The sequence below is a fragment of the Cervus canadensis genome, chromosome 2 (genome assembly GCF_019320065.1).
Source record: "Cervus canadensis isolate Bull #8, Minnesota chromosome 2, ASM1932006v1, whole genome shotgun sequence".
Classification (NCBI taxonomy): domain Eukaryota; kingdom Metazoa; phylum Chordata; class Mammalia; order Artiodactyla; family Cervidae; genus Cervus; species Cervus canadensis.
Genome location: NC_057387.1, coordinates 5465485 through 5487291, shown reverse-complemented (window position 1 = coordinate 5487291; position 21807 = coordinate 5465485). Strand labels below are relative to the sequence as shown.

The following is a 21807-nucleotide window of genomic DNA, read 5'->3' as shown; positions in this document are numbered from 1 at the left end:
TTTGGGAGCAACTCCTATAAGGGGTAACACTAAAATGGAGGAAAGAGATATGGGATTTTGATATGACTAGGCTACTCAGAGTGTGGTTTTCCCACTTTCTAGCCCCTGCTATCTCTCCTTACCGCATCTCCTTTCTGAGCCAAAGAGATGTCATCATTGATATAAAAATTGACTCTAGTATATCCTTTATTTTCCCTAAAAGAAAATAGTTTTTTCCAATATAAGTCTAGCATTCTACACTGGCAAAGTGGTAATAGTTGGAGAACTTAATAAAGACTTCTTAGTTTTTATTTATGAAATGAAAATTAGAAAATTGTTTTGTTTTTTTAAAGCAGGAAGAATCTACTAAATTATCTAGAATAAGTTCCTATTTTATTGAATAGGAAACTGAAATAATAGAAACAATGCCTTTGCTTCCTGCCCTTGCTTCCTGGAACAGAGTTCTTAAAACCTTTATAATTTAAGGGTTTCCTAAGTGATAAAAGCACTAGGAGCATCTTTTGTTCTCATGTTTGGTCTTTGACCCTAGTTTCTAACACAGAGCTCCTAAATTCCTTGGAATTTCCTGGGTTATAGGAGTGCGTCTTTTGTTCTAATGAGGCAGTCTTGGTGGGCTCCTGGATTGCTTCCAAGGGGGGCTGGTCCCCAGGAAGAGCAAGCCATGACTAGAAGCTTGGAACTTTTAGTTCCAATCCCCATTCTCTGGTAAGGGAAGAAGGGCTAGAGACTGAGCTAATGATTAATCATGCCTACATGATGAAGCCGTGATAAAAATCCCAACAGTATGGTGTTCAGAGAGCTTCTGGGTTGGTGAGCATATCTAGGAGGGTGAAAAAGTAAACATGAAAGTGAAGTGGCTCAGTCATGTCCAACTCTTTGACACCCTATGGACTGTAGCCCACCAGGCTCCTCCGTCCATGGGATTTTCCAGGCAAGAGTACTGGAGTGGTTTGCCATTTCCTTCTCCAGGGGATCTTCCCAACCTCAGGACTGAACCTAGATCTCTGGCATTGTAGGCAGATGCTTTACCGTCTGAACCACCAGGGAAGTCCATCTAGGAGGGTAGGACAACTCCCCTCCACAACGACAGAAACTCATATGCTCAGGACCCTTCTGGATCTCATCTTATGTATCTCTTAGGCTGATTACTCACCTGTATCCTTTATTATATCCTTTATAATAAACTGGTAAAGACAAGTAAGAATTTCCCTGAGTCCAGTGTGCCATTCTAGAAAATGATCAAACCCAAGGGTCATGGAAACCCTGGTTTATAGGTGACTGAAGCACAGGTAACAACCTAGACTTGGTGACTGACATCTGAAATGCGGGCAGTTTTGTGGACTCAGTTCCTTAACTTGTGGGATCTGATGCGAGCCCCAGGCGGACAGTACCAGCACTGAACTGACCTGCGGGACACCCAGCTGGCTGTTGAACAGTGCTTGATGGGAACTGCATGCCCCTCTGTGGACCCTCTTTCCCCCACGTCTGGTGTCACGAGTATTGTGAAGGTGAGTTAAGGAGGATTTCCCCAGACAGAAACCCACACCCACATGTTTTCTAGTCCATTTGGTTACTTGCTGGTAAGAAAAGGAGCAGCAGGAACCTGGGGATTAAGAAAGTCCTATATTCCTGCTCCTTAATGACACGTGGGATGACCTTGGCTTCAACAGCAATAAGAAAAAAAGACGAAAAAAAAAATTAGTAACACACAACTGGTTGTAGTCAGGAGTAATGTCAAATAAATTATCAGAAACTATTCTACCTAACAAAGCGCAAAGGAATTTCAGAGGAAGGAAAGGAAGTTAAGGAGTATTTACTGACCACACTCATTGGGCCACTGTGTTACAGTCACTATCTCACTAATCCTCATCCCAGCAGACTTATTAACCGTATTTTCTAGAACAGCTGAGATTTACAGATGTCAAGAAACTTTCCCCAAAAAATGATGACTAGTGACTGGCAGAACTGGGTCCTGAATCTAGATCTATAATTAGTCCGCTAGGTTAGCAGTTGTTCTCAACTCTAATCAACTGCATCAGAATGACTTGGGGAAACGACTTTAAAGTGCTAAAGTTTTTAAACCCAGGGATCCTGATTCTGTGGGTCTGGGGGTGGGGGTCCAAAAATTTGAAGTTCAAACAAGTTCACCATCACAAATGATTTTGACTACTGAACTACATTAAAAAAAAGAAAATTCTCTGTGAGAGTGACTCTTAACCTTTAGTTCAGATCACTTTACCAGAGAACATGCTCTGCCAGACAACAACTGAATAAAAAGAATCCCTCCTCATTTCAGTGTTTACCAACGTGTTCTCAATGTGTTTAATATTTAATGCATTTTAAATTGAGTTGGTACTCAGCTGAAACTTCTTGAATAAATGAGCTGTGCAACATGAATTAAAGTAACTAATCACTAAATTCTTATGTGATGGCAGTGATGCTCTGACTTTTGGATTATCTGAAGCAGTACAAGCAAAAGTGAGGTACTGGCACAGGATGAAAAGTTATGTACTTTGACAAATAGGAACATTTAGAAAACAGCCATCTATTATTACAATCACCTTAGGGAAAAAATGATAATTCAACTCAAAGAATAATAATGTAGAAAAGACATAATGTAATATTAAGCTGATTTTTAAACCAAATAAATCTAGCTTTATGAGAAACTCACTACATTGTCTTATTTTTCTCATTTAACTTGATAAAACTTTATCAGGGATCTAAATAGGTCCATGGGTCAGACTATATTTATAGACCAACTGGAGTTCACTGTTATAGGATGTATAAAGAAGAAATTTTAGGACTTGAGAGTAATTTTAGGACTTTAAGAGTATTTACAGTTTAATTAAGATAATCACATTTACCTGTATGGAATGACCCAAGAGCTTATAACATGGTATGTTACTATGTGGTACATACTAGGAGAGCAAATAAAAGAGAGATCTGTGTGGATTGGAGCAGGAAGTGAAGGATGGGTGAAAGAATTGATTGCTGAATTCAATTTGGCTAGACAGGAAATAGAGGAAAGAGAACCCTAAATGGAAAAGGAACAAAAGAGGGCTGACAGTGATGGGAGCTGGGATTATGGTAAGGAGACCAGTCTGATGAGAACAGAGGGATGTTTTAAAAGACAGTGAAAGACAGAAACAGACTCTCAGACGTAGAGAACAGACTTTTGGTTGCCAAGGGGGAGGTCAGGTCAGAGAAGTGCGGGGAGATGGAATGGAAGTTTGGAGTTAGTAGATGCAAATTGTTACATATGAATGGAAGGACAACAAGGTCCTACTGTATTGCATAGAGAGCAATGTCTTGGGATAACCCATAAAGGAAAAGAATATAAAAGGAAAGTGTACATACGAATACACACACACACACACACACACACACATATGTATAACTGAGTCTGAGTCATTTTGCTGTACAGTAGAAATTAACACATTATAAATTAACTAAACAAATAAAACACATGTAGTGGAAGATTAAGTTGAATAAGAAAAGTGGACTGGATGATGTGAGAAACACACTAGTACTGAAATAATGAGTCTAAACATGGCAGATAAAAGGACACTGTAGTTTCTTACTATGCTATTGTGATATAATAGAAAATTTGACCTTAGGTCCTGGCTCCTGGCCAGCGATGCTAAAACTTTTGTAATTTGCTAACTGATAAAGGTGCTAGGAATATCTTTTGTTCTAATAATTGGTCTTTGACCCTAGTTCCTAACACAGAGCACCTAAACACCTTGGGTAATACGAGCATCTTTTGCTCTGAGGCAATTTATGGTGAGCTCCTGGATAACTTCAGGATGAAGGCTGATCACCAGAAAGACCAAGCCATGAGTAGAAGCTTGGAAACTTCAGCTGCAATCCCCATTCTTTGGAGAGTGGTCAGAGGTGAGAGGCTAGAGACTGAGTTAGTAATCAGTCATGTCTGCAGGATGAAAGTATGGGGTTCAGAGAGCTTCTGGGGTGATGAGCACGTCCACGTGCCAGGGAGCACCCCACTCAGTGGAGACAGACGCTTTTGTGCTTGGGCCCATCCAGACCTTGCTGCATGTGTCTCACACCTGGCTACTCCTTTATATCCTTTAATATGCAACAAGCCAGCAGACTTGCTTCCCTGTTCTGAGTCATTCCAGCAAATTACTGAAGCCTGAGGAGGGAACTGTGGTAACTCCAATTTATAGTCCGTCAGTCAGAAGTACAGATGACAATGTGGGACTTGCAGCGGGCCGCTGAAGCGGCAGCAGCCTTGTGAGAGAGAGCTCCCTGTTAACTTGTGGGCTGTGGCACTAATGCCAAGCAGACAGTGTCAGACAACACTGGTTTTGTGTGTGAGTACTGTAGGGAGGTGGTAAAGGGTGGAAGGTATCTGGGGATACAGTCCTTTCTAGGAGGACCCAGGAACACAACCCGAGGAACACAAGAAGCAGTCTGTTACAAAAATTAACACTGCCCCACCAGCTATAAGGGTTTGAGATTAGGCAGTACAGTAGAGTAGCTAAAGACAGCTTCCACTGTCAGACTGCGTGGGTTCAAAGTTTGGCTCTTTTTCTAGATATATGACTATAAACAAACTGTTTAAGTTTTCTTAAGGTTTTGGTTTTACATCTGAAAAATGGGAATGGAAAGTACTTCATGCAGTTCTGAGAATTAATGAGAAAATACACAGACCTAGCACCTAGAATATCTTCTATGAATGTGGACTAGTATTATTTAAATACTGTATGCAAAAGGAATATAAATGGAAATTGTCTTAATGGGTTATCCTAGGCATAACATTCAGCTATCAAGTTTGAATTTATATGGTCAATTTGTTTATTGGTTGCCTGCTTAACAGTCAGTGAAAACTAAAGGGTACTTTTTTCAAATACTAACGACGAAATTAGATACTCTTAACTGGTACTTATGTAGAAATGTTTTGATAAAACACACAGATACAGCTTTCTTTTTGAGAGAAATAAGATTAGGGGCTATGGAAAGAAGATGTTGAGAACTTAGAAGTGATTTCCTTCTAAGAGTTCATTAAATAAAGTCTGTACTAGAAGATTTACTCTAGATAACAAGTTACTAGCATAAAAGAATCTACTGGAATGACAATCTACTGGAGTGACAATGTCACTGAAGTGACACTAAAACTCTGACAAAAAAGCTAGTTATCTCCAGAGTTTTCTGGTACTGTCATTATTGGTTCTATTTTTTAACTTCCTTTTCCAAAATTTGTTATAAATGATTAACATAAGTGTTCACATTTCCCAACCCTCCTCCCCAAGAATCTCTTAAATTTCCTTGAAATACCTGGTAGCACTATGAGTTCAGTTCAGTCGCTCAGTCGTGACCAACTCTTTGCAACCCCATGAATCGCAGCACGCCAGGCCTCCCTGTCCATCACCAACTCCCGGAGTTTACTCAAACTCATGTCCATCGAATCGGTGATGCCATCCAGCCATCTCATCTCTGTCGTCTCCTTCTCCTCCTGCCAATCCCTCCCAGCATCAGGGTCTTTTCCAATGAGTCAGCTCTTCGCATCAGGTGGCCAAAGTATTGGAGTTTCAGCTTCAGCATCAGTCCTTCCAATGAACACCCAGGACTGATCTCACTATAGGGTATCACAATACCAAATTCAGAAATACCCAGAGTACAAAAGTCATAGTTTAAACAGTCACATTAGACAAATATTTTTATCAATATTCAATCTATACGGGCTACTGATTTCTGAGGCTCTCTGCTGCTGCTGCTCAGTCATTTCAGTAGTGTCTAACTCTGTGTGACCCCATGGACCATAGCCCACCAGGATCCGCCGTCCATGGGATTCTCCAGGCAAGAATACTGGAGTGGGTTGCCATGCCCTCCTCCAGGGGATCTTCCCAACCCAGGGATCAAACCAGCAACTCTTACGTCTCCTGCATTGGTAGGCCAGTTCTTTAGCACCAGCGCCACCTGGGAAGCCCAAGGTTCTCTATGCTATGTTACAACAATACAGGATGATGTGAAAGTTGAGGATAGGATACTAGGATGTTAAAGTAGAATATATCAAATTTTTGCTTCCTTACATCTGGTTTAGAGTTCATCACAAATTAACAAAGGACATATATTTTATGGTTTCAGACTAAAAATTTCATTTGAAACCAAAACAAAGATGCTGTTTAAAGTAACTCAAATGTATAGCCCAGTTCCCAAATGTACTAATAAAGATGGACACAGATGAGGAATGAAGTAATTAACAGATTTGGAATGATTATAAGGCAATACAAAAACAGAGACCTGCTTTGAATTCAAGGCTGTTTGTCCTAAGCCTGAACTCTAAATACGTATCTTAAAGCCAACAAAGTCAGAATCTAACTTTCCCACCTAGAACACTGTGTTCAATGTCCATCACTCTATTTACTTACGTAAAAGAAAATGAAAACATCTAAATTGTGTGAGGTCAACACTAATACAACAGCGCCACCCAGTGAGTAGGCTGTGGGAACAAAATGCTCCTAGAATTCACCTCTAAGTATCAGGGCATCTGTAGTGCACCTAGAACCCCAACCTTTTAAAAAAAAATTATACACTAAAATGCCAACTCACAATCTATAAAAGCATTATTACATATTCACTCATAATTAACTACAATTAAGATGGAACAACAGACTGGTTCCAAATAGGAAAAGGAGTACGTCAAAGCTGTATATTGTCACACTGCTTATTTAACTTATATGCAGAGTACATCATGAAAAATGCTGGGCTGGAGGAAGCACAAGCTGGAATCAAGATTGCCGGGAGAAATAACAATAACCTCAGACATGCAGATGACACCACCCTCATGGCAGAAAGTGAAGAGGAACTGAAAAGCCTCTTGATGAAAGTGAAAGAGGAGAGTGAAAAAGTTGGCTTAAAGCTCAACATTCAGAAAACTAAGATCATGGCATTCTGGTCCCATCACTTCATGGGAAATAGACGGGGAAACAATGGAAACAGTGGCTGACTTTATTTTTTTGGGCTCCAAAATCACTGCAGATGGTGATTGCAGCCATGAAATTAAAAGACACTTACTCCTTGGAAAGAAAGCTATGACCAACCTAGACAGCATATTAAAAAGCAGAGACATTACTTTACCAACAAAGGTCCGTCTAGTCACGGCTATTTTTCCAGCGGTCATGTATGGATGTGAGAGTTGGACTGTGAAGAAAGCTGAGCACCGAAGAATTGATGCTTTTGAATTGTGGTGTTGGAGAAGACTCTTGAGAGTCCCTTGGACTGCAAGGAGATCCAACCAGTCCATCCTAAAGGAGATCAGTCCTGGGTGTTCATTGGAAGGACTGATGCTGAAGCTGAAACTCCAATACTTTGGCCGACTCATGTGAAGAGTTGACCCCTGAAAAGACTCTGATGCTGGGAGGGACTGGGGGCAGGAGGAGAAGGGGACGACAGAGGATGAGATGGCTAGATGGCATCACCTACTCGATGGACATGGGTTTGAGTGGACTCCGGGAGTTGGTGATGGACAGGGAGGCCTGGAGTGCTGCGATTCATGGGGTCGCAGAGTCGGACACGACTAACCAACTGAACTGAACTGAACTGAAGATGTAAAAGGAACATTCCAACACTTGTAAAGAAAGGGTTTTGCATGTTGGACACTACTTGTAATGTTAGCAAACAATAAACGTTAACTGACAGGTCAAAGAGGCACACTGTTTTCTCTCATATGAATTGTTAGGCAGATATAAAAGTACCATACTCCTCTGGCTTAGTAAGTTTTAACTATACCTCACAATACATAGTTTCAAAGATTTTCTGATGCCCTTGATATAAAGTATGTGCTGATAATTTCACTTTTTTAAAGACATAAATGTTATTTATCTAATAACGAACTGAACAATAGCAACAATGATACAACCATCAAATTTGTAAAAAAGCTGATAATGTGATGTGGTCAAAAATGCTATTAACAGTATGACTTCATATAGCATTAATATTCTACTCTGTATCAGATCATGGGCTTCCCTGGTAGCTCAGACAGTAAAGCGTCTGCCTACAATGTGGGAGACCTGGGTTCGATCCCTGGGTCAGGAAGATCCCCTGGAGAAGGAAATGGCAACCCGCTCCAGTACTCTTGCCTGGGAAATCCCATGGACTGAGGATCCTGGTGGGCTACAGTCCATGAGGTCACAAAGAGTCAGACACGACTGAGCGACTTCACTTTCACTTTCTGTATCAGATCATAGGTGGAGTATTTTTTCAGTTTAAAGTTCATACAAATTGAGCATTTCTTTCTCATCATTTTTATTTTTCATAGGAAATATAAGCAAATGAGGGAAAAGGCATGAAGAACCAAAATATATACAATAAAATCTTTTCACTCTGAGCCCCAGTCTCCCTCCTCAGAGACTACTACTATTCATTTCTCCTGTTAGATGTACCGTGTTTAAAAAGGAGTAGTTCAGTTCAACAATGACCAGGTGCCCTATTTGTGCCAGACACGGTGTAAGGTGCTAGGGAATCAAGTCATTTAGAACCAGCCCTTGTAGCCCAGCCAGGTGCTCTGTGACCACCTGAAGGGGCAGGATGGGGGTGGCAGTGGAGTGGGGTGGAGGGAGGCCCAAGGAGTTGATATATATGTAATTACGGCTGATTCAAGTTGCTGGATAGTAGGAACACTGTAAAGCAATCTTCCTGCAATTGAAAAATAAGCTAGAAAAAAAGAGAAAAAAAAAAGAATCAGTCCTGTGTAATAGTGGAGAGAGACACAAAACAGATCATTTCAATAAAACATAAATCTTTATTTTTTTAAAGTATACAAAGAATATGCCTGAGATTTCTCCCAATTGCATCATATCTGTCATTTTCACGTGTATCTTCCACAGGCATCTTGAGATAGACACATCCAAAACTCAATCATCAGTCACCTCCCCCAGTAACTTCACCTCTACGTTTCCTAAATCAGAAAATGGCATTCCATTTATCTAGGCTCAAGCCAGAAAACTCTCGCTCAGCAGATATTTATCAAGCATCTACAATGTCTAAGGACTTTCAGGCTGTGAACATATGACAGCAAATAGGGTCTTCACTAAAACTTGTTTATGGAACTCTACTCTTTATTTCTCTCACCTCTGGCCTTCCAATCCAGTTGTCAAATCTTGCCAGTTCTACTTCCTGGATCCCTCCGGGATTTATAGTTCCATCCACGCTGGCAATGCCCTAGTACGGGCCTCCATCTTCTTTTCCTTGGATTACTACAATGATGGCCTAACTGGTTTTCCTTCCATTAGTCTTGCCACTCCTCAATTCCATTTTCTCACAGTAGTCAGAGTCATCACCTAAAATACAAACCTAATCATGTTGAAACCTTTCAACTTTACTCTAATCTTTAGGAAGAAGGTCAAATGCCTTAATATGATCAGCAATACTCTTCATGATCTAAGCCTATTTGCTTCCCCAGCCCTGCATCTAGAATCTCTGTTCCTGGACTATGCTCTCCTCTCCTGTCTGGGCCTTTACAGTTATCTTGCCCTCCAGCATTTAATCTGGCTAATTTCTATCTATTCACAAGCATGGAACCATTTAGACTGAACTACATTTTTTTTAAATTCGTGTTTCCCTTCCCTATGAGAATATAAGCTTTGTCAGGTCAATTATCAGATTGATTTTTACATTTACTTGTTCATTATTATATTTCCACATCTAGCTCAGTGTCTGGCAAAAAATAAGAGGCTAAGTATTTTCTGGATAAATCAATCAACACTCAGAAAGTCAGAAGGAAAGTCAACTAGCTCAGTCTGTGGATTAGGGAAAGGCTTTTTAGAAGACATCTGAAAAATAAGTAAAGAAAGTAGGAGTTAGGCAAAGATAATCAAGACAGTCCAGACAATGTCAATAAGAATATGAAAAGTTCTCTAAGTGTAAAACATCATCATGAATGGGAAGTGGGTGTGATGGAAGATGATAGTGGAAACATAAACAGTGGTGAGATTATGGAGGTCCTAGGATACAGGCTATGGAGGTAGACTTTATCTTGCAGGTGATGGTGGAGGTGGCAGGGGGTGGGGGAGGGTTGTAGACATTTAAACAGACCAGTAAAATGGTCCGATTTACATTTAAGACTGATCATTCTGGCTGCTACTGAAAAGACAAATTGGGGGATGTAGGTGAGGGTTGTAAGGCTGGAGGCAACAGTGAGATAGATTGGTAGCTGAAAGAAAAGGAAGGGATAAATTAGAATCTGAATGGCTCATGAGCCCTCCCAAATGGATCTATCTAGCAGGCAAACAAAAGTCTGAGTCTCGAGGAAGAAGTCAGGTATAGCAGCAGTTTTAGGATCCTGAAGCAAATAGCTTGAAACAATGAGCATGGATGGTACACTGAATGGGAATATTCATCAAAAAGAAAAAAGAAAAAAAATCAAGGTTTAAACGTATGCTATTTAAAGGACAGGCAGAGAAAGAGCCCCGAAGAAGCATGAGATAAGTAGAACAAACAGGAGAGAAGCAAAGGGATTCAGGTTTCAAGAAGCGTCTGACCAATGGCGTGAAAGGTAACAGAGGTCTAGGAAGGGGCACCGGTCAATAGCACGGGCGGAGTGGGTGCTATTCATTTTCCAAGACCAATAAGAGAGGGGCAGATAAATGTGGGGTGGACAGGAAGCTGAGATACATCACATGAGGGCTTGGATTTTCTCAATTAACTAGGTACAAAGTTGCTGGAAATGTCTCTGGCCCCGAGGAAATCTCCATCCTCCAATGAGTGGGTCTTTGATGGCAAGGAGGGCATAAAACCCAATCTTAGTATTTCACCTATTCCTACCACACTAGACCAAGTGAATCAACTTTTCATCCTTACTAACCCACTTAAAAAAAAAAAGCAGAAACAATTTGGAAATCTTGTCACTTAAACAGAGATTTAAAACATTTCAACCAAAAGCACTAGCTACCACAAGAACACCACCTGAGTTCAAGATAAAGTCCTAGTTGCAGGCTGTGATGGTCTCACTGAGCACCCCATCTTGTCAGTCAAAGGTCTGCTCGGCCTTTACAGGTCTGTCATCTGGGATCTAAAGTGCAACCTACAATAGAAAAAGAACACGAATTAAAAAAGGAACTAGCATTAAAATCGCAGGCACATGTGAATGTGTGTTGAGTGCTTGAAAAATACCTTTTAGACTAGTCACCTTGTAACAAAAAAGAAGTTGAAGCTGAGGAAGGAGGAGGTGGTTATCACTGAAAGTTATAAGACCGGGAACTGACAAATGATAAAGGAGTGTCAAGAATTGGGGTAAGCTGAAGCTGCAGACCCAGAATCTGTTCTATGTCACTTTGTGTTATTTCCTCCAAAGTGATCAGCTGGAGATTTATGGGACAGACTCAGGATTAAGGTTTTGACAGGCACTGGGGTCTGAGGCAAGGAAACACGGGGCATCTGGATATTGATAAATCTGTGTTCTAGGCTGGGAAGGGAGGTAATGGCAGGAGGGCTGAGAGGGAAAATGAAATATAAGAGCAGATATAGACCATGTGAGGGTATAGAGATGCAGGGGAAAAAGATGTTACAGTCATAAAGAGTAGTGGAATCTAATTTTCTGCTGTAGTTAATGTCTTTATGAATGATGACAAACTCAAGAAAGTCTAGGTTGGGATTTCTGTATTTCTGATGTTCTGCCTTCTTACTCCACAATGACCAGTAACAGACAACTATATTTTCAAAAACCAGATCTACCCTTATAATCAAGACAACCTGAATAAACACCTATTAGTTTTTTCTTAACTTTAATTCTAATAAACTATCAATTTGCCATATCTACAGTAAAATTATTCTCCAAATACACAATTATTATCCTATAAATACAGTCATTCTGCTCTGCTTTCACCTCACTTTTCTCTCTCCATATGGTTCATTCTATTTTTGGTTTACAAATAGGTCACCTTTCCTTGTCTGGACTCTTAACAATGGTTGAACACTTAACATTTGCAGGATATTTTACTAGGATAGTGTATAAATAATAATAGTCAAAATAACTGGCAATATTAATACTGTTCTGCCAAATACTTGACAGGAATAAATCTATCTAATCTTCATGACACCCTATAAATCAGATATTATCGCTATTTTAAAGATGCCAAAACCAGTTTAGTTAGGTTAAGCAAGCTGCCTGAGTCCACATAGATGGTAAGCACTCTGATGAGGGATTTAAAGTCAGTTCTTCTGACTGAAGAGCTAAGTTCTCAGCCATTATGCTATCTATATTCCTTTTCTTTGTTTCTAAGATATGGCCTAGTGGAGTTACATGAATTCACAAGTAATCAGCTTGATTTGGTAAGTGCCAATGAGAAAGGTCTCTTTTTTTCAGATTCTCAGTGTTTTTAAAAAATCTATTTCCTAACTAACTTCTGAGTTTTATTAGATTCTGACTTTTGAGAATTACATCAGTAAATGGACATAGAAAGGGGAAAAGAAAGCCCTAAACTACTGAATATGAAATGTACTTTCACTTCAAATCAGCATAAATTTCTATATTCATAGGTAAAGCCTCCACTCCCCCATACAACAAAGTACCAGAACTTGTGTCTATTGTCAATACAGTCTTCTCAGCATTATTTTTCACTTGATTCAGTCCAGACTTCCCAACTAGTACATCACCCTCACTAATACTGTACCCTACAGTCAGATGCAAGTTCTACTACATCTTCCAGTGTCCCAATTCATAAATGGTTGTCCCCCACTCTCCCCGACAACTAGGCCATCCTATCGTCCCATCTTCTGCTGCAAGGCCCTGATTTGTGACTAGGAATGAGGTGCCTGCCCCTCATTCAGGCATCAGCTAAACAATCCACCTCACTCAGGGACATGTGTGTTCAGAGAACAGTTCAGTGTTGGAAGGCACCCGCAGTGCCTGGCTCTTGTGGCAGCATGAAAGAAGGGAGGCAGAAGAAAAGGCCAGGATTCTATCCTACATGGGAGTAGGAAATAGCAACCCACTCCAGTATTCTTGCCTGGAAAATCCCATGGACAGAGGATCCTGGTGGGCTACAGTCCATAGGGTCACAAAGAGTTGGACACAACTGAAGTGACTTAGCACGCACGCACGAACGAACTTCTGCACATAGCTTTAAGTCAGCGGCATAATTTCTCTGAGTTAATCCCTAAATTGATGATGGTATCTATTAGCCCCTTTTCCCTTTTTAATGAATCCTAAAAAAGATACTGTGGATCACAACAAACTGTGGAAAGTTCTTTAAGAGATGGGAATACCAGACCACCTGACCTGCCTCCTGAGAAATCTGCATGCAAGTCAGGAAGCAACAGTTAGAACGGGACATGGATCAGTTTGGTTCCAAATTGAGAAAGGAATACGTTAAGGCTGTACATTGTCACCTTGTTTATTTAACTTATATGCAGAGTACATCATGAGAAATGCAGAGCTGGATGAAGCACAAGCTGTAATCAAGATTGCTGGGAGAAATATCATTAATCTCAGATATGCAGATGACACCACCCTTATGGCAGAAAGCGTGGAAGAACTAAAGAGCCTCTTGATGAAAGTGAAAGAGAGTGTGAAAAGCTGGCTTAAAACTCAACATTCAAAAAACTAAGATCATGGCATCCAGTCCCATCACTTCATGGCAAATAGATGGGGAAACAATGGAAACAGTGAGAGACTTTCCTTTTGGGGGCTCCAAAATCACTGGAGATGGTGACTGCAGCCATGAAATTAAAAGACACTTGCTCCTTGGAAGAAAAGCTATGACCAATCTAGACAGCATATTAAAAAGCAGAGACATTACTTTTCTGACAAAGGTATGTCTAATCAAAGCTAAGGTTTTTCCAGTAATCATGTATGGATGTGAGTTGGACTAGAAAGAAAGCTGGGCGCCGTGGTGTTGGAGAAGCTTCTTGAGAGTCCCTTGGACTACAAGGAGATCCAACCAGTCAATCCTAAAGGAAATCAGTCCTGAAAATCCATTAGCACTGATGCTGAAGCTGAAACTCCAATACTTTGGCCACCTGAGGCAAAGAACTGACTCGCTGGAAAAGACCCTGATGCTAGCAAAGATTGAAGGCGGGAGAAGGGGACGACAGAGGATGGGATGGTTGGATGGCATCACCGACTCAACGGACATGAGTTTGAGCAAGCTCGGGGAGTTAGTGATGGACAGGGAAGCCTGGCATGCTGCATTCCATGGGGTCGCAAAGAGTCAGACACGACTGAGCGACTGAACTGAACTGAAAAAATATAACACCTGTAAGCATCCAACACAGAACCCGGGAGTTCTGCTCAAAAAGCATCAGCATTATTAACACTCTGAGACTCTATGACTTACCTTGCCCCACTGACAGCCCCACGTCCTCCTTTCCTTGTTACCCTGAGCTTAGCTTAAGTCTCCAGAAACCCTCTATCCACTTTCGCTCTTCACCTCTGAAGCCAAACACGTCCACGGACCTCGAGAATTCCGCGGCCGTGCTGGACTGCTTGCCCAAACTGCGGCTCTCCCACTTCCTGCAGAATCCAATTCCGACTGGACGTCAACTCCGCGAAAAATAGTTCCGCCTAGAGCCCAGCGTTCTCCCTCGCGCCTCCAGCGCCAACCGCTCTAAGCGTACTGAGCCCAGCCGGTACCCGGCGCGGCCGGAGCGCAGGAAGTGGGCGGGGCGGAACGGGGAGGGACTTCCAGTAGGAGGCGGCGGGTTTGAAAATTGACAACGGTCGGTGTTTGCTGACTTTTGACTTCGCCTGTGGCTGCTCCACGGACTCGCCGCCGTCCTGAGGGCGGCTGCTGCGGTAGGTGAGAGCAGAGAGACACGCGTGGACGGAGTCCGGGAGACAGTGTGTGCTCTCTCGCTCTGGAGCCACGGGCCTGACAGTGTTTTCGTTACACGCGTCGCTGGGGAGGAGGCTGCAGAAGCCCGCCTTTGGGTGGTGCGGGTGAGCTCATCGGTCGTTTTTGTTAGATTTTAGTCCCCAAAACAATCTGAACTCGTTTCCTACGAAACGAATGTCTGTCTTCTGGTACAGCAAAGATTACGCGAGAAGAAACTTGAGGTCCAGCTGGTCAGTTGAAGGTTGTATTTCTATATTTTTTAACCGATTTATTTAGAAGATAATGGGGTTCCAGATGCTGTCATGAATCTCCGTTACTCAAACATCGCTTAACCAAAGTCAAAACCAAAAATCGAAAGGCTAAAATATCATCTTGTTGTTGCTGTTCAGTCTCCAGGTCGTGTTCTTTGCGACCCACTGGACCGCAGCTCGTCAACCTGCGGTGTGATATTAGAAATATCATGCCAATCCAAAAGTCAGAGGAAGAGGGCGGTGTATATATAGCGCTTTGCGTGCATGGCACGATCATTTTTCCCTGAATAAGTTCAGGAAACTTTTAATCTTTTGAGGTTGGGACTCTTTTTTCCTTGTTTAGCATCGGCTCCTTGGGCTTTTGATTTCCACGATCTAGTTTATTTTAGAAAAATGAACCTGCTGTGCGCTGGATTGTGGTGTTGCAGATAATGAGACACCTAGAGGTGATTAGCAGTAAATGGCCTGCTACTTTACATATTAGGCCATTTATATACTTTATCTCACCAGAGAGCTCAAACTGGATTGGAAGGCCTCTCCACCTCTTGTCTTTTTCTCTCCCTCTCCTCCCTGTCCCGTTCTCCCTCCCTCTCTCCACACACTCGTGACAAATTGGAACTGAAATTGTACTATCAAACAAAAGCGGAAGTTAGATAGGAGAGGTGGTTTCAAAAGGAAACATTGGAAGTTTGGGAAACGTCCTGGAGGGGACTAACTTGTAACAGAAAATAGATTAGGTTATTAAATTGTGGAAGTTTTTAAAAGCCAAGCAGAAACATTTGAATTTGATGTGATGGGTAGGGCAAGTAATTATTTTTGTAAAGATGTTACCTGATGCATTTGTTGTTCTATGCAGATTAACCTGATAGCAAAGTGCACAAGACTTTAGAAGGGAGAGATGTGTGATAATAATTATGAAGATATTGTATTTTGCACCTCTTTCTCTATTGGAATAATCTCTGATCCAGCTATATTAATAGTTTGTTTTGGAAAATTGACTTTTTCTGCAGTCTTTCTTTGGGCAATGATTTTCAAATCTATGACTCAGATGAAAATATAGAATGCATATTTATGTTAAAAGGGACATATAACATGTGAGGTGTCAGAATCTGGATACAAAAAGATTCTGACTATAGAAGGAAAGTCTGGAATTATGAAAGTCAATAATAGGAAATGCAAATTATGAAATTCAATAGTATGAAATAGGAATAATGGGAAATTCAGTCATAGGAAATACAAATCCTTAAGGTTCAAATAATCAGTTATGTAAAAAGAGCATGGAGAACTCCTGGCTAGTGGACTACAAAGTCATGTAAAAAGTCATGGAGAAGTGGGCTACGTTGAAAAAGTTCTGGGACTTTGAGTCAAACGCCCATACACAGACACACAGACACACACACACACACACATTTGTCAGTAAGTGTTATAGTAGCGTTAGATGAGTAGTGACTATTGCCAACTGTATTGATATTCCACCGTAATCAGACCATATCTGGAGTATTATGTTCAGTTTGAGCGTTACATTTTAAGAAGACACTGATGAAATAGTTGTAGAGGTAAATGAGCAGAATGATAGTTTCTAAAAGTCATAAATAGAGTGGCTATTCTTAAACTATACTTTCTTTAGATCAGAGAGGACTAAGCAGAGAGATATGATAGATTTCTTCACATTTTTTGAAAGTGGAGTCATGTGACCAAGGAATAATAAATTCTATTTAGTTGCAATGACAAGAAGTAGGACCAGAATGAGTTATAACAAACAGATTTCTGTATAGTATGAGAAAGTTATCTGATTATTAGATTCATACTAAGGTGGACAAAAAGTTGCCTTGAGACAGTGAATTCTGTGAGGTTTCTAATGTTTAGGCAGAGCTGGGAAGTTATTTGTCAATCACCTTTCAGGGTGTTTCGCAGCATGCTGAGCCTACCACCCACTAGGTTCCAGTAGCATCCTCAGTCTAGTGCAGACAACCAAAAGTGTCTCCAAAATTGTGAGAGCAACTGCTCTCGGAGGACACAGGTGCGAATATTTCACTGTTGAAGGACATTGTACGGAGTGGTTTTTTGGTTATTTTATTTTTCAAGTTCTCATCTGGTGATTGGAATTCCTGCCAGTTACAGCTATTCATGGGCTTCCCTGGAGACTCAGATGGTAAAGAATCTACCTGCAGTGCCGGTGACCTGTGTTCAATCCCTGGGTCAGGAAGATCCCCTGGAGAAGGGAATGGCAACCCACTCCAGTATTCTTGCCTGGAAAATTCCATGGTCAGTGGAGCCTGGTGGGCTACAATCCATGGTGTCACAAAGAATGATGATGACATGCTGATGACTTTTACTCACAGCTATTCTATTCTTACTCTGTTTTTTTCTCTCTCATCCTACTTACATCTTAAACCTTATTAATCATCTCACTGTGTGTCATTAAATAGAATGTCAAATCAGAGTACAGTACAGCTTATTATTTATTTACCCTATGTTGCTGTTGTTTGTGTATAGATTCTGCTGATAGTGTTACCTATATATTTTACTTTGAGGATTAATCTTTGGGATCTTATTGAACTCGGCCTCCCAAACTAAAAAAAAACAAACCAAAAAACATAGTTTCTCATCTGTCTGTTCAACCTAAGTCCTCTTTCCCATGAAAAAGAAAACAGTATTAGTTAAATTAGAAAATGACTGTGTTGTTTTAGAATATGTATGTGTGTGTGTATATATATATTTGTTTTTAATATTATCTTACTAGGATGTTTGATAATTTGACAATAGCACTACCATAAATATAGTTCAACCTTAGCTTGTTAATTTTGTCCTTGTATTTGTCAGCTTCCAGGTAGTGAGAACTCCTGATTGTGCCATGTTTCTGATCTTTGTTTTTAATTCCTTCAAACCAACAGGAGACTCCCAAGATGGAAACTTTGTCTTTTCCTAGATATAATGCAGCTGAAATTGTGGTTCATATTCGAAACAAAATCTTAACAGGAGCTGATGGTAAAAACCTCTCTAAGAATGATCTTTCTCCAAATCCCAAGGTAAAATGTGGTTCTTTTTGCATGTGGTTAATATACAGGCTACACTAGGTCTGTAATGTGTGGGGAAAGGCATGTATATCACTATTTGATATAGGCTAGTAATTTTAATCCAGAGAAAATCTCTCAACTAGAGTTATTTTAAAATAACACTGCTTTTATGTGGGGCAGCTTCTGCATTCCTATTAGGAGTTCAAGTCTTTAAGGTGGTTGTTGTCTTCCAAAAAAAGCTTCTAAACCATAGATGTATTACAGTACATTAAACTTTATTATTGGAGTAGTGGTCTGAGGGTATCATTTATTGGTAAAGCTTGAAGGAACTTACTCCAGGTGGTTTCCAATCACAAAAAGTGCTTAGAAACAATCTTCTTGGGAAGCTTACAGATTAATTTTCTTGCATTATGCCCCAACAGGGAATTGACTTGTTTTGACACATAGTGTTTTTTATGTCTTTAGTTGTTAAATGCAGAAATGAACTAGTCGTGTGTTACAGAAAATCCCAGTCTCCTTCCATTTTCCTGTGTTCATCTTGAAGTGATAACATAATAAAACCTGGTTTAATGATGTAGAACTTAAACTTTTTGATCTTGATGACTCTTTAATTCTTTAAAATGGAAGGAATAATCTCAGAATAAACAAACTTGTTTCTCATATGGATGAGAAAAGGTTCTATAGGCCAGCATTTGGAAACTGCTGATTTGGAAGATAAAAGTTAAAAATCCCATACTATCCTATTAAATGTATACCTCCTGGATCATAATAGTCCCTTTAACAGCTAAGGCATATTAACATCTGAGGCATCAAACAAGGTTTCCCGTGTTCTTCTTTAAAAAAAAAAAAAGCCCTCATTATTTTTGTCATATGTTTGATGACATGTTTTGAAAGACTAACCTATTCTTCCATTCCCTAAATGTGGATAGACTGCTTGGATTGTGTTTGAATATTCTTGTTATCATTCCGTGTATAAGCCTAAACAACTGATCTTATTGACCAGTACCTATGACTCAGCACATATGAGCAAACTGATGAGTATATAAGGTGTTTTAAAATATGGAGAAATTAAGGATGAGATGTATGGAGAGAGTAACATGGAAACTTACAATATCATATATAAAGCAGATCGCCAGTGGGAATTTGCTGTATGTCTCAGGGAACTCAGACAGGAGCTCTGTGACAACCTAGAGGGGTGGGGTTGGGAGGGAGGCTGAGCAGGGAGGGCACATGGGTGTACCTATGGCTGATTCTTGTTGATGTTTGACAGAAACAACAAAATTCTATAAAGCAATTATCCTTCAATTAAAAAATAAAGTGGCAAAAAAATATCTCAAGGGAAATGGAGTAATGTTGTCACCCTTCTGTTTATCCATTAACTACAATATTGGACAGTAATGGTGATAGTGGTACAACAGAGTATTAAAAGTTATTTTTCTGTTATAGCCTGAAGTCTTGCATATGATCTACATGAGAGCTTTACAGATTGTATATGGAATTCGACTGGAGCATTTTTACATGGTGGGTTTAAGATGAAGCAAAATTATGTTTTTTTGCTGCATTTCTCCTGCTCACATTGATGTTGGTTTACAGGATAGGAAGTTCTTGACTTTATTTTTAGCAAAATCAAAGACTTATTTAAAGTTAATGTCATTTACAAAGGAATCTTAGGTGTAGTAATGATTTATATTGATAGCTTTACTGAGATGAAAACTATTACTGAAGACCTAAATGAAACAAGTTATTGATTCTCTGCAGTTATTAACAGATTTTCAGGCTTGTCTTCAGAGACTACAATAAGCAATAGCAAAGTCTTCACAGATACTGTTCTCTTCTCAGGAAGGACTTCCAAATTAGAATAAGAGATATGCACTGAGATTGGAAATAGTTGAAATAAAGTAGTTGAACTTATAGCAAATTATGTATTTCTAGTAGGAAAATTATTTTTCTTAATCTTTTTTTGATGTTATTGTTAAATCATCAGGGCATCAACTGAAGATGTACAAAAATGCAGTATCTGTAGAATCTCAATATATGATGTTTGAAAATCAAAGGGTTTGTCATTTATTTACTATGAAATCTTGTTAAGGTTTAGTTTCTTTGTCTATAAAATAAGGTTAGTACTCTGTCCTACTTTTGTTATAAAAATTAAGGAGGAATATATGTTAAGAATATATTTATATAATAATTCAGCAGAGTACCTGATATTTAGCAAATGCTAATCATTGCCCCTTTATTTTTTCATTCATTTAAAAAGTCTTTATTGAACACTCACTTATGAACTGAGCATTATTAATATTAATGACACGTCTAGTTTTGTGCCAGGATCTGCATTGTTTGTTTAATGATAGCAAGTTAATATATTTTGATTTTAATCTATGATTAAACTTTCTTGAGGCTGAAAATTTTTCTCGTTTTGTCTAATCAATTTGTAATTTGGATTTTGTGATTTATTACGTTTAGATGCCAGTGAACTCTGAAGTCATGTATCCACATATAATGGAAGGCTTCTTACCAGTCAGCAATTTGTTTATTCATTTGTAAGTAAAGAGTCATTATTTTCTTACTCCACCTTTGTATTTACGTTACATTTGGCTTTCTTAAAGACATGATTTTCTTTGGAAAGGAATTTCTACCATTTTTCACTCCATTCCCTCCCATAAATATTCAAAATTGTACTTTTCTAGCAAATACAGCTAACTGCCTCCACTTCAGTTCTTTCAGTTGATGTATTAAGATACTGTGAGTCTAAAATTGTTAGAGTTTTGCGTCTTAGAGAGTCCTGGTACCTCCAAGATTGTGTGTTATTAGAATCTATAACTATACCTTGGTATTACATGAATAGTTGTGTAATATACAGAAAAAGTAGATTTCAGTGGTATATGATTATGTATTGTAGTAGACTTCTGACTCAGTCCTTTGACACTGAGAAATATATCCAGAAGTCTTTTTGATAAAAGGATGTTTATCCTCTTTGACTTAGAATGTAATTCAAAAGATACTTTTCAATATGCTTGCTCCACTTTATCTTCAAGGGACTCATTTCTGCCCATCTGTCGGGTGAATGACTTTGAGATTGCTGATATTCTATATCCAAGTAAGTGAAAATTAAAACAATTTTTAATGTTTGGCCTTAATCTAACATTTTACCTTTCTGTCAATAATGTGAAAAAAGAAAAGACTTAAAGAAACTTGGGTTTAGAAAGTGTGTCTTGATTCTCAAGGATGAATTTTTTAATATCCCATTATTGGAAAATTTTCCTTTGTAAAGTCACAGAAAAGCTGTTTTTTTGATTAGTTTTTCTTAACTCTTTACATTTGAAAACGTTCTGTAAATTTGAGATTATGAATACAAACAATATGCAAGCTGTGATGTTGCATAATGAATTAATCATACCAGTTTTATCAAATATCATAATTACTTTTTACCATGAAGAAAACACCTTTTAACACTGATAATCATGATAGTCATGATACTGTATTAAAATGTAAAGTTCTTCTAATTTTGTGTCCCTTAATTTATTTGATTCAAGTTATTTTATGTTTCAAGGTATTAGGTGTACTATATAAAAATTTATTTTTTATCCCATTTTGGATCTCCTACTTTTTTTGTTGTTTATTGGCATATAAATTATACAAAATAAAAAATTCACTAATTTTAAATGCATAACTGAATAAATCTTAGGAAATGTATATAGTAATATAACCCGTACCACAGTCATGAGCCCTCACAGTTCCCTTATA

At 39.3% G+C, this 21807-nt stretch overlaps 1 protein-coding gene and 1 long non-coding RNA gene across 6 annotated transcripts in view; one reads left to right on the top strand and one right to left on the bottom strand.

Moving 5' to 3' along the window:
- Positions 1-8251: 8251 nt before the first annotated feature.
- On the bottom strand, positions 8252-14495 carry LOC122429929. Of its 3 annotated transcripts, none has more exons than XR_006266191.1 (4): positions 14298-14490; positions 10927-11044; positions 9094-9315; positions 8252-8676 (listed from the first exon to the last, which is right to left on the bottom strand). It is a non-coding gene; the product is annotated as an uncharacterized LOC122429929 (long non-coding RNA). The 3 variants fall into 3 exon arrangements; XR_006266190.1 differs by having other exon boundaries at positions 9094-9302; positions 14298-14488; XR_006266189.1 differs by having other exon boundaries at positions 9094-11044; positions 14298-14495.
- A 111-nt stretch (positions 14496-14606) lies between these two features.
- Positions 14607-21807, top strand: part of NUF2 (NUF2 component of NDC80 kinetochore complex) — a 38047-nt gene continuing 30846 nt past the window's right edge. Inside the window, exons 1-5 of one of the 3 annotated variants that reach the window (XM_043450614.1) lie at positions 14607-14755; positions 17941-18075; positions 19510-19584; positions 20527-20603; positions 21099-21160. In XM_043450614.1, coding sequence (XP_043306549.1) covers positions 17953-18075; positions 19510-19584; positions 20527-20603; positions 21099-21160 — 337 coding nt within the window. In that variant the 5' untranslated portion in view covers positions 14607-14755; positions 17941-17952. The other 2 variants (XM_043450624.1, XM_043450631.1) reach the window with 2 other exon arrangements.